The 13,045-nt window shown below is 39.9% G+C and overlaps 1 protein-coding gene across 1 annotated transcript; it reads left to right on the top strand.

The window, feature by feature from the left end:
- The first annotated feature begins 551 nt into the window (after positions 1-551).
- On the top strand, positions 552-12,385 carry emc1 (ER membrane protein complex subunit 1). Its single transcript, XM_084366181.1, has 22 exons — positions 552-700; positions 1,142-1,269; positions 1,380-1,445; positions 1,530-1,623; positions 1,709-1,837; positions 2,652-2,778; positions 2,942-3,091; positions 3,269-3,436; positions 3,586-3,657; positions 3,922-4,020; positions 4,707-4,803; positions 5,352-5,468; positions 6,498-6,697; positions 6,896-7,045; positions 7,464-7,625; positions 8,365-8,484; positions 8,858-8,995; positions 9,558-9,731; positions 9,920-10,130; positions 10,260-10,344; positions 10,424-10,553; positions 11,372-12,385. Exons 1-22 carry the CDS (start codon positions 609-611, stop codon positions 11,549-11,551), a joined length of 2,889 nt encoding a protein of 962 aa, XP_084222307.1. The 5' UTR covers positions 552-608; the 3' UTR covers positions 11,552-12,385.
- Positions 12,386-13,045: the final 660 nt, after the last annotated feature.

Below are 13,045 nucleotides of genomic sequence, written 5' to 3'. Positions count from 1 at the left end.
CCATAAACAGCATCCTGTCTAGTAATGTAACTTCATTTAAGACCACCACCAAGCAAATTAATCTAGTCTCCTTCATCACTTTGATTTCAGACAGCTTTAACATAGGCTAATGTTTAGGTCAGGAAGAAAGGACATACTTTTGCGTTCAAACTTGCTGTCTGTATTTCTTTTACTGTAAAATTGTAAAAAAAAAAAAAAAAAAAAAAAAAAAAAAAAAACTTTTACACATAAAGAATTTGTAGACAGCACCTTTAAAACCTCTGTACACACTTGTTTCTGCAGTTAATCTTATTGTTAATAATGCACATAGATCACCATGAGTAAAACTAATTTTACATTTGTGTATGCATAAAAATAGATGAAAGTGGACCAATCTATCCTGGAGAGAAGGCTATTTCATTTCTTTCATAAAACGAGGTTATCGCTACATTATTATGATTTAGTTTGTACGTTTATTCTGCAGTCTGATGGCTGCATTACATGTATTAAAGCTGTGCGCCTGTCCGACCGGTAGGGGGCAGCACCTCTCAGTCACGAGACAAAATGTAAGACGGTCAACTTCCGACTTCCTCCTTCTGTTGAAGAGCTAGCCCAAAGCTACTGCTGCAATGGCAAAGCTAATTTTGTTGTGTTTGAAATTTGTGATGTTATGCGGCACTATCGGGGCTGTGTTCGAGGATCAAGTAGGAAAATTTGACTGGTAAGAGGAATCTAGAGAGTGAAGAAAAGTGAGCGCTATTTAGAGCCATGTTTTAATGTGGAGATGCTAATGCTAACACCTGTCACAGCCACTAGCTGCGACCCGGTGTGTTTGGGGTGGACTTTGAAAGAACAGGCCAAAAGATGTGAAAATTAATTTTAAAAAATGTATTTACTCGCTTAAAGTAAGTGTTGTTAGCTTGTTCACAGTTTTAGTTTGCCTTTAGCAAACCAAAGGTCAAGTAAGATCAGTTAGTTACTGTAAATGTGATTGATTTGATTCAAAGGATTTGGACCAACATTAATAAACCGTCCACCAAATGTTTTCTTTTATTATTTGAGCTGTGTTACATAGCACTGCCGTGTGATTATAACTGTATTGATGAAAGCTTTGGGTTTGCCAGAAGTACAAACAGCTTCTTCTCTTACTTGGGATTCACAGGAGGCAACAATATGTCGGCAAGGTTCGCTTCTCTCATTTCGACACACATGTGCAGTCATCCAAAAAGGTGCTTGTGGCAACAGAGAATAATGTTTTTGCTGCACTAAACACCAGGACTGGAGACCTCTGTGAGTATTGTGTTTGTCTAATAGACAGCTCTACAGGTACAGAAAGATGATCTGCCTCTCAGTAGACATACTGTGTTCCTATAATAATATTTATTCAATGACTGTTACAGTCTGGCGACATGTGGATAAGACTGGGCCAGAGGGCAGCATTGACGCTCTTCTGCAACATGGACAAGGTGAGGTTTATCATTGCTGTTGAGCTTACAGATTAAGTCCCTTATTTAAACCAGATCAGTCATGAAACTGTTCTTGTCTCCTAGATGCGGTGCTGGTGGTTGGTAATGGCCGCCTGCTGCGGTCCTGGGAGATAAATGTTGGCGGTTTGAACTGGGAAATTGTGCTCGACTCTGGCAGGTGATGGCTTCCTCGACTGGCAGTTGTTAAGTTTAAAACTGTCTTAAATTTGATCAGATGTTAACTGCTTTTGTTATAAATTTAGTTTCCAGGCGGCATGTTTAACTGGACAGCAAGACAACGTAAAACACGTGGCTGTTTTGAAGAAAACTGTCATCTCCCTCCATTACCTTTCTAATGGTCATCAAAAGTGGATAGAGAATCTTCCAGAAAGGCAAGTGGCAATTATTTTTTGTCACTGGGTGAACACTTAAACCCTTTTTTTTTGTCTTTGTACTTTTAATTTGAGCTGTCTCCATTAACAAAGCATCTCCCCTGATATTAAAAGGACCCCCAGACATGTTCGGAGATATATAAAAATATTCTGCCTTGAATAATAATTTGTCTCCTTGTTTTTCCTCTAAAAAGTTCAGATTGTACAGATTACATCTACTCGTCCGTCATTGAAAAGCCAAGTTTCATACTGGACCACATTTGATTCCAAACTAGTTGTAATGTCACACATCATACTTGTAGGTATACACCTTAAAATCAGATATAAGTTGAGGACAGACACACTTTCCTTCAGCAGATGATTGTGAAAACTGTCCTCTGTCAAAACTTTGCACATACATCACTTTGTACAAGGACATAACCGTAAGCAAAACACATGTTTGAATGGTGTGGAGACTAAAAGTATTTTGTACTGTCTACATTATAAGATGCTGGTAGTGGTTTGTGGTATATATTTGTGGGAAATTATAACAGTGCATTTCAACTTAGGTAATGAAAATATTGAATAAAACATACATTTTTTGGGAACGTCTCACTTATACAAACATGCAAGTGACAACTCCAAGACTTGCAAAAATCAAGTCAAACAAATACATTGATGTGTGCATCACAATTATGAATTCAAGCATCAACGGGATGCGGAGAATAAAAATTGTATTTAAGCTGTCTGGAACATAAAGGTTCAAATAATTTGTGCTTATGAACAGGGTTGACGTTATACAATAATATAACTGTCCATCTTTTTATCTCTACAGTGAAACGGTGGATTACCAGGCTGTGTATTCTGGTGGAAATGGTGAAGTGTATGCACTGGGACTTGTTTCCCATTCCCACATTGCTATTGTTGTTTACAGTGCAGAGGACGGAGAGATAATCAAACAGGTAATCCTTATTTATAGTCGCAGTATGTAAATGCTGTGGAGAATATGATTTTTAATACTAAATGTAAAAATACAATTCTTTTGAAATACATCAAGTAAACCAAACCATTGTTTCAAATATACAAATTAAATCCCACTTTCTGACTTGTCTGTGTTGTCTTCAGGTATCTGTCGAAGCTCCATGGCTGTCAAACATACAGGGCAGCTGTGCAGTGATCAGCAAGGGGATGTTGACTTGCGTGGACCCTGCAGCTCTGTCCCTGTACATGCTGGACTTGCACGCAGAGTCACAGATGACCCAGATCCCCCTGCAGGTACCCCCCAGAATGAACTGAAAACTCTTGTTAAATTACAATGTGTATCTATTGTTTAGGTTTGGTTCAGCCTCAATTTCCGTCTTGTTTCTCTTCATTTCTCTATCTACACAATGAACTGTGTCTTTTTATACCTTCTGTGTTTTTCACCATGTGCCATCATTTGTCTCCCTCTAGTCACTGGGACTTGAAGTCGCCCCCGGCTTCCATCCAGTTCTGGTGTCCACGCAGCCCAACCCGGCCCGGCAGCCGCTGTCAGAGTTCTTTGTTCAGCTCGGGCCTGACAACTATGTGCTCCTCCAGCTCAACAATGGGCAGATAGTCACACTGAGGGATTTCAAGCCTGTAAGTAACTGTTACTCTACCTTGCATTTCTCTCTCATGCTCAATTCACATTCTGACGATAAAAATCCAAACCACTTGTCACTTGTAATAATTGCCATCCAAAAATGTAAGGGTTCAAATGTTAATGAAGCTTTTGTGTCGATTCGCAGGCCATGCTGGTTTCGTTTTCGACCACTGGAGAGAAGACTGTTGCTGCTGTCATGTCGCCCAAGAATAAAACTGTGAGTTAATGTCAAATCATGCTATCAGATATGTATTAGTATATGGTTTCCATTGTGTGTTTGAGGTATGATTCAATTCTTGATTTTGATGAATAGATTAAAGTTGTATTAGCTTGGCTTTTTATGTAGCTGCTTGGAAACAAAGTTAGATATATTTAATACCTTTTTGAGCTGAATTCAAAACCTTTTTGGAAAGTCAAATGAAAATGATCTTTTTTTTTTAACCACTGTGAAAGAAATGATTATCTCTTTTCTTCCCTATAGGCCTGTAGTATCAACCTCTTTAGTGCGGAAACTGGACGCAGACTTCTAGACACAACACTGATTTACAGTTTGGATCCTAATGGTGGGAAACCAGAGAAAGTGAGTCTAACCATATGTTCCAATACCTGTACTACCATACTATTTAGTATGCCGGAAAAAGATTTAATATATCCCAGTATGAAATATGTGAAATACAGTATGCCAAAAGTACCAGGATAAAGCGTGCTGTCGTGATGAACAGTGCAAGAATCAACAATTGTGTCATCGGAGCAGGTGACACATTTGTACAATTGCTGGTAAACATTGAATTGTGTAAATACAATTGCAGGTATATATTCTCTTATTATACCTTTTATAAAAGTAACAATTCACATATTGCTAAACCCCAGCTTACAAAGACTGAAAAATCTAAAACGACGCAAATGAATAAAAGACAAACAAATAAAACATCTGTCTGCTAATGGTAAACCATGTCTGTAATAGACACTAGTGGTCAGGACAACTGCGTATCGCCAATAACGCAACATGATAAAGATACCCCAAAAACTGCAAAAGATGCCTCTAATAACAAATGAGTTGGGAAATGTGCTTTCTTATCAAATTTGAAGGGAGCTATCTAAGATAATAAAGGATGTCTCTTATCCAGTGGTTATGAGAGGGAGATACTGTTGTCAATATTAGACCTTCAGCCAGTAGGGTCACAAAAGCTAGGACATCGTTTAACAATTTTCAGTTTTAAATATACACCATTTTGTAATCTAAGTTCTTTTTTTTCTGTCTTCCAGCTGTACGTACAGGCGTTCCTCAAGAAAGACGACGCTGTTGGCTACAGGGTCATGGTGCAGACAGAGGACCATGCACTCACGTTTCTACAACAGCCAGGTACGGGTGGGAAAAACGGGAAGCTTTGCTAGCGCTGGAAAGAGTGCTCTGTCAGATTGTGCTGCTTAATGTTATCTAAAGTACAGTATGTGCTGCTGTCTACTACAATGCCTTTTTTGTTTCTACCACCGAGGGGCGCCAAAGTAAGAATCTGCAGTTCGTGGGTTGCAGGATATCACATGGAATTTACAGCAGTAAACTAAACTACTAACAGACACCCTAATTTATGTGTCACTGTGTTTACTGTTGATTGAGTACATCTTTCCAAAGTGCAAAGAGTCTAGTGAGCCATGCCTCGCCTCATGATAACATTTGGGTATTCCACTTCTTAATCATCACAAATACTGCCAACATCTGACCACCGCATGGAGCACCAACAGACTCTCGGGTTGTCATAATGTTCACATAATCTCGTCCTTTCCACAAGCATGAAGGGAGGAAAAAAACGTCGTAATTTATGGAAAGCGTCAACACAAACTGCATACTGTGACAGGGTGTGGAAAGTGGAATGAATGATTGCAGAACAATAATGAGTCTTGTTTTTCCAGGGCGTGTAATGTGGACAAGAGAGGAGGCCCTGTCAGATGTGGTGACAATGGAAATGGTGGATCTGCCTCTCACAGGAACGCAGGCCGAGCTGGAGGGAGAGTTTGGCAAAAAAGCCGGTAAATGTCAACCCAGAATCCCGTTGTGTTTTTCCATGCAAAGATTCTGACTTTAAGTACTAATCTCTGCTCTGGATTGATATCCAGTATTTCGTCTATTATTTTCTGTCCGTTTTCGTCGCTCTATAATTTTCTTGTGGGTTCTAGAAACTTGGGGCTTGTGGGGTGGCTGTCGCTCAGGAGGTAGAGCGGGTCGTCCAGTAATCAGAAGGTTAGCTGCATGTCGAAGTATCCTTGAGCTAGATACTGAACCCCAAATTGCTCAGCTCTTCAGTGTGTGAATGTGTGTATGAATGTGTGTGTGTGAATGTGTGTATGAATGTGTGTTGTAGTGCCCTGAGGAGTCGGTAGGGGTAGTTTGTCAAGCTTGTCTCATTATTTTGCGGTTTCCACTAATGTAGAACTAATAACTAAGTCCACTAGATTGTTGCTTTTACTTATATCCTTACTTCAAGTGCATTTAATCATCAGCGTTGTAGCTTTCTTATCTTTGAGTTTGCAACAGGCCTTGGCTAAACTGATTCTTGGGTGTGTTTGGTTGCTCTTGGCTTCATTGTCTTTTGTTTTTGTCCTGTTTTTATTGCTGCTTTTGGATTCAGCCATTCAAGGTAATACTCTGCTTTTCTTCAATAAACTTGACTAATGGGTCTGAAGGTTCAGATCTTCTGTTTTTGACTGACAATCCACTGGACCTGTTGATTTAGGCACCCCACCTCCCATTGCTTGATTTCCTTTTAAGAGTCATATTATATTTCTACAAAGCCAAATTAGTTCCAGTCTTGTTCTTTGTTGCACTGATAATGATGTGATTAAATAAGCTGCTAAACAAGTATTCATTTACAGTCATCTGTTTTTTACACCTACAATGATATACAAGGTCTTTTAATGTTATAAGGTACACCTGTGATTTGCTTGCCAAGACAATACTACAATTTATACCACAAGACACATCTGATAAATTCTAAAATGTGAATTGAATCCACTGAAAGTCATTAATCAGCGTCTGTGTTCTCACTGTGATGTGTCTAGACGGCCTGTTGTCCATGGTGCTGAAGAGGCTCTCCTCTCAGCTCATCTTGCTACAGGCCTGGATCGCCCACCTCTGGAAGCTGTTCTACGATGCCCGGAAGCCTCGCAGTCAGGTTAAAAATGACGTGACCATCGAGAACCTATCCAGAGACGAGTTCAACTTGCAGAAGATGATGGTTATGGTCACGGAGTCTGGGAAGGTACGAGACTTACGCTTTGACTTCTAATTTAGCTACTGTTTGGGAGTGTTTTGGAAGAGATGAGCTTTGCTGCGCACTTGTGGTCAAACTAAACTGTTTTGTCTATGGTCAGGCAGGCCCAAAGTGAAGTGAAACACTAATAAACAGATTCCAGCAGCAGTCTCTGACAGTTCATGCTTTGCTTTTTTCTTTGTGAAGCTGTTTGGGATTGACAGCAAGACAGGCAGCATTTTATGGAAGCACTACCTGGAAGATGTTCCATCGAATGCAGCCTTCAAACTAATGGTGCAACGGACCACCGCACACTTCCCTCATCCACCCCAGTGCTCACTGATCATCAAAGACAAGGTATCTAAAAATGGGGGCTCTAGGCTGTGTGGTTAAAGATCTTCAGGGTGGGAGTCAGTTTCATTATCTTGTGGGCCAGAGAAACATCAGGCCGACTTCAGTTGCAAACAATGCTAAGTCATGCGACCTCAGTGTAGTCTGTTTATAGCCTAACATTAGCTTTTTTTACTTTGAGCGATTTAATTCATGCTTTGAAAATCACAAAAGTCATGTTCATCTGTGAAAATTATATTTCTGAACAAAACATGCAAGTATCGTAAACTTATTTTAAGATAGCTTATTTTTGGCAATATTCAAAAATCCATAGGGATTTTTGTGGAGGGAACCAGGGCGATTCTGACTTTAGCCTACAAAAATACTGTCATTATACTTGTACTTGTACTTTCTGTCGTTTATAATATTTTCTTTCCAATTTTAGGACACGGGCCTGGCCACACTACATGTATTTAATCCCATCTTTGGAAAGAAAAGTCACGTCACTCCACCTGCTCTGCCTCAGCCCATCCTTCAGTCACTCATGCTGCCTCTCATGGACCAGGATTATGCTAAAGTCTTACTTCTTGTTGATGACCAGTACAAGGTCAGTGGCACACTATACACTTCCTCACCCATTGAGAGCCTCCTTACTTTTTCCTTCATCTGCTGGTTTAATAGCCTGGCAGTGAAAGACAGGAACTGTCTAAATAAAATTGTAAATGTCTGCTCTAAAATCATAGGTACACAAATGATAGATCTAAACTCTCTTTGGGAGAGACGTGTCTGTAAAAAGGCAAAAGGCATTATTAATCAGGAACACGCCCTTCACAAAGAATTTGTGCTGATGCCATCAGGACGGCGATATAAGCAGCCTCTTGGGAAGACCTGTCGGTATTCCAGGTCATTTGTGCCTTCATCCATTCGGCTGCTAAATGCAGAGAACTGAGCCAGAAATGTGTGCAATGAAATAGTGTTCTGTTTTATTTATTATAACATGTCTAAGTATGTATGATTTATGTTGTATGAATGTTTTTCATGACGGCGACATCCACTGTAGAAACTGAATTGCCCTTTGGGGATAAATAAAGTATTCTTCTTCTTCTTCTTCTTCTTCCCATGAGATCAATGATCTGTATACACTGATAGAAACACATGGTCTCAAAGCCATTATTCCTCAGCATCCTCACTCATCAGACCAATATCTTTGATTCAGCCTCTCTGTCCACATAACCTGCATCAGTATGACCATGTGAACGTGTAGATTTTAATTGTTGTGGTATTCTTTCAGGGTGAGTGAACTGTAACCCAGATATTATTTGTAAAAATGATTTTGTTTTCCACAGGTGTCCGCTTTTCCCTCTACAAAGAATGTGCTACAGCAGCTCCAGGAGATGGCCTCATCCATATTCTTTTTTCTTGTTGACTCCAGCCAGGGAAGACTTTCTGGCTACCGGCTACGAACGGCAAGTTTTATAAACCCAATTGCCATAGATGACAACAGTGGATGCCATTTTTCTATTGTTTGTAACTGTATTGATATTTTTGTTCTATATTTTATTAATGAAAAGGCATTCAAGAATACTCAAATGTATTTTACTCAACAATGCTTAATCTATCAAGTGCCATTTTTAAGAGTTAAAGAAGGAGTTTTTCCCAGATTGAGGGAAATCAATAGAGCACTATGCTTTTATTGTGAGAAGCAAATGGACATGCACAATAATGCTCAAAATATTCTGAGAATGAACATTGTAGCCAGAGGTCTGTTTATTGTTCGTATTCTACCATAAAATGGTACTAAAGTCACAGATGACTGATTGGATGTTTTTGTGCACTCAGGACTTGTCGACTGAGCTGATCTGGGAGGTCGTCATGCCGACTGAGGTGCAGAGGATTGTTTCAGTCAAAGGGAAAAGGCCCAATGAGCATGTGCACTCCCAGGGCAGAGTAATGGGAGACCGCAGTGTCCTCTATAAGGTATGATGACTTACACCAAAATCCTTACTAACACTCGTTTGGAAGGAGTGTTGAGAAAGTTTGAAAATTCTATCGTTGCTTGTATAGATGCTAGAATTGGTAAGTGTTACGTCTTGTCTCTTTCCCACCTCAGTCAGAAACACAGAGTCATTTCCCGTCCTCTGATGTAGGCTGAAAACTCATTTTTCCAAGAAATACCATCACATCATCTTGTCACTGTTTCCCCAGTGATTCATCCCCCCTCTCCACCACTGACTCTAAATAAGAATAAATAGTTTTTTTGTCTTACACTTTCTTACTGTTGATCCTGCCTATAATCTTTGCCTGTCGAGGCTTTGTTGGGACAGCAATGTTCATTACAACCCTCCAGTATCACAGTGTTGTAAGGAATGAACAACATACTGGTATCTTGAGCCACAATATTGATATTCATAATTTAGGTGTATTAGTGAATGGCCCGGAAACATGCATGTGACTACAAATTGGTGTTGGCCACGAACATTTAACCGTATTTTTAAACTTGATCAACATGCTGAATCGTGTTTCATGTCATTTTATGCAGTACCTGAACCCCAATCTGCTGGCTTTGGTGACCGAGAGCACAGACCAGCATCAGGAGCGAAGCTTCATCGGGATCATCCTGATTGATGGTGTGACTGGTCGCATCATCCACGAGGCCGTTCAGAGAAAGGCCAAAGGACCGGTGCATGTTGTGCACTCTGAAAACTGGGTGGTGGTGAGTATTGTGAACTCTAATGTCACTATTAAGAATAGAAATAAAATGATTATAAATTGTTTTGCTGCTTTTTGTTTGGTTGTAGTAAGAATAGTGTTGGCTCACTGCTGCTGTCAGTGATTTCCACGCCCTGTCACTCAGTGGTCTCACTCCTGAATGTGTCCCCCCTCCTCTGTTTGACTTTACAGTATGAATACTGGAGCACCAAGTCTCGCAGGAACGAGTTCTCTGTCATTGAGCTGTACGAGGGGATGGAGCTCTACAACAGCACCGTGTTCAGCTCGCTGGATCGGCCACATGCTCCTCAGGTGCTTCAGCAGTCTTACATTTTCCCCTCCTCCATTTCAACCATGGAGGCCACACTGACGGAGAAGGGCATCACCAGCCGCCATCTGCTCAGTAAGTTTCAGTGAGGTCCAGTCTGATCTGGATCCCAATGAATTTTTCTCATAAACAAAAGGTCTTTTTAACATATTTCAGCCTGCTGCCCTTTTTAAAATCTGTTTCCTTGGGTTTTATTTGTCACAGTTGGCTTGCCATCTGGAGGGATTTTGTCATTGCCCAAGATGTTCCTTGACCCTCGGAGGCCAGAAATAGTATCTGAGCAGAGCCGGTGAGTCCTTCAGTCAGGCTTGGTTTTAAACACTCACTTTTTTACGTCTCTATATCTAACTTGTTGTCTTGATCTCCAGTGAAGAGAACCTGATACCTTATGCACCAGAGTTGCTGATCCGTACAGAGTGGTTCATCAACTACAATCAGACGGTATCAAGAGTGCGAGGAATTTACACTGCCCCTTCTGGACTGGAGTCAACCTGCCTGGTGAGTCACATCACTGACTAATTTGTTATGTTAGGTAGGTAGGCAGTTGTTGTTTTAACAATTGATTGCTGTGGTTAAAAATGTTTTTGACAGAGTGATGTCTTGGAAAAAAAAATAATTCTTGAGTTACCACCATGTGTCAGACTTATATTTTGTAATTTTCCATCTTTGATGTTTGTCTTCTGAAATCTTTCATGATCTTGATTTCCAGTCCCATTATTACGTGATATTTCCTTGTTATTAAGGGATAAACACTCACTAGCATGGAGGTTAACTTTAGGAGAGTTTAGGTAAAGTAGCTCTAATGCCGGGAAACAGAATCAGCTTTTTGGCCAAGCATGTGCACACATTCAAGGACTTTGACTCCCTTAAGCATAATTTACAGGAAAGGTTACAGAGATATGTCTCAACAATGACCAACAACATACAGTCTCTTACATTTAGTTTTTGTTTTCAATTCATTTTAATTTCACTTAGTTTCCAGAGTGGGTTTTTGCTCATTTCGGTTTATTTTTTCAATGTTTAAAAGTGTTTAGTTTAGTTTAGTATTAGTTTCAGTATTAGTTTTTTACACACCCACACAAATAGTGCTAAGAAATAAATATTTAATGGATAAACGGTACATGAAAGGGTGTGATAATGTTGTGTATTTAGTTTTCAGTGCCCAGAACAGAGATTTATTGTGACACAATTCTGAATATTGGTCAGAAATAGCCAGAAATATTTGAATCTATCCAGAACAGATTGAGGCAACACATTGTTTATCTCCTTGGAAGTAAATTAAATGTAAATATGACTGTTACTTTTTCCTTTTGTAGGTGGTGGCATATGGTCTGGACATCTACCAGACGCGGGTCTATCCCTCGAAGCAGTTCGACGTACTAAAAGACGACTACGACTACATGCTGATCAGTAGCGTTCTCTTCGCCCTTTTCTTTGCCACCATGATCAGCAAACGCCTGGCAGAAGTCAAACTGCTCAACCGGGCCTGGCGGTAAAGTGACCGTCACAATCCCATCTCTGACAGCCCCGAGGCTGTAGACGGACCTCAGCCCGAGGAGATGAAGCCGGCTGGGGCCATGCCTGTAGAAGAACACAGGTCAAAGTTCAATAAGGCCCATAAGGAACTGCAGGGGTGAGGGAACGGTGGGGTGGGGTGATGAACGGAGGGGTTAGTAGAGGTTTTATGTGTTTATTTTTTAACTTATTTTGCAAGCACAAAGAATTATTTCATAGTAGAATTAACGTTTTTCTTTTTCTTTTTGTGCCATGTCATTTTGATTAGATGTTTAAGACATAACTGATTACAACTAATGAAAACGGACTTGGATTTAATCAACTGGATTTCGGAAATTCCTACACATATGAAAGTTAGAAACTTAAACAATGGTAGTTTTTCCCAAGATTACATTTCTTGACATTTCTGCTTCATTAGATTGTTCTAATGGAGAGTGATAATAAATAAGGAGGTCAGAGAAAAGGGAGACAGAAGATGTGCAACACATGTGAGCATGATTTGGTACAAAACCATAGTTGTGTAGTTTTTACTTTTAGCCTGCTGAATCACCATGATACACAAATGCCATTTGGTTGGATGGCAAATGAACTGTGAATGAGAGTGAGGAGATTGTAGCATGGACAAGACATGTTTATTGAAGAATCTCCCACCGAAGGCACTGTCCTGCTGCCGTCACCATCACATGCTTGGCGAAGGAAAAGACCATCGCTCGCCTTTTATTTTCCGTACATCAGTTGTCCTGCAGCTCATATGTTTCTGAGCAGTTTTGATCCACTACTGTTGATGCTCCATTAAAATTTGTCTCAGAACTCCAGTTTGTTTTGGGTTTTTTTCTGTTTTGCTAAGCTTTCAGATATTCTTTGTATCCTCCAAAATGCCAATATGTTTCTGACATTTTTGAGGCAAACATGGTATATTTATGGCTTGTTTACCTGAAATTTAATCATGGTGCTAGTTTATTTTTAGTATAATGTGTTAAACATGTGCTTGCCTACTGCAGGTTGTAATATATTTCCCAAAATTGTGTTTATTACGGAAGCAAGAACTGCCGTGCTTACAATAACTTCTTGATTGCCATTACCTCAAGATCAAGAGTTAACTATGTCATTATCTTGAGAAAACCAGCTTTGTTATCTGCAGATAACTATATTATGAACCTGATATCAAAAGCAAACAAGAGGTCATTTTCTCATATTACTTATTTTATCAGCGATGAGGAGTGCCATGTCAGCATGTATAGATGTTGTCTTGACGACTGCAGCTAAAGTTAAACATTTTAGTTCAAGGAGTGCCGATTATTTTTCGATGCATAAGACTGTACTTCAATCTTACTTATTTACATGCATCCTTTATTATACCATTCAAACAACCATCAGTGTGGATTGTTTCTCTTCCAGTCACCCTATTCCAATGTGAATTCTTATGGTTGTTGCCTTCTGGGGCAGTTTGCACCAACTAGACTGGACAGTAACAC

This window comes from Pagrus pagrus (genome assembly GCF_965226575.1).
Source record: "Pagrus pagrus genome assembly, chromosome: 11".
In the NCBI taxonomy this organism is placed as follows: Eukaryota; Metazoa; Chordata; class Actinopteri; order Spariformes; family Sparidae; genus Pagrus; species Pagrus pagrus.
The sequence above is the reverse complement of the archived record's forward strand: the minus strand, read 5'-3'. Positions and strand labels throughout refer to the sequence as shown.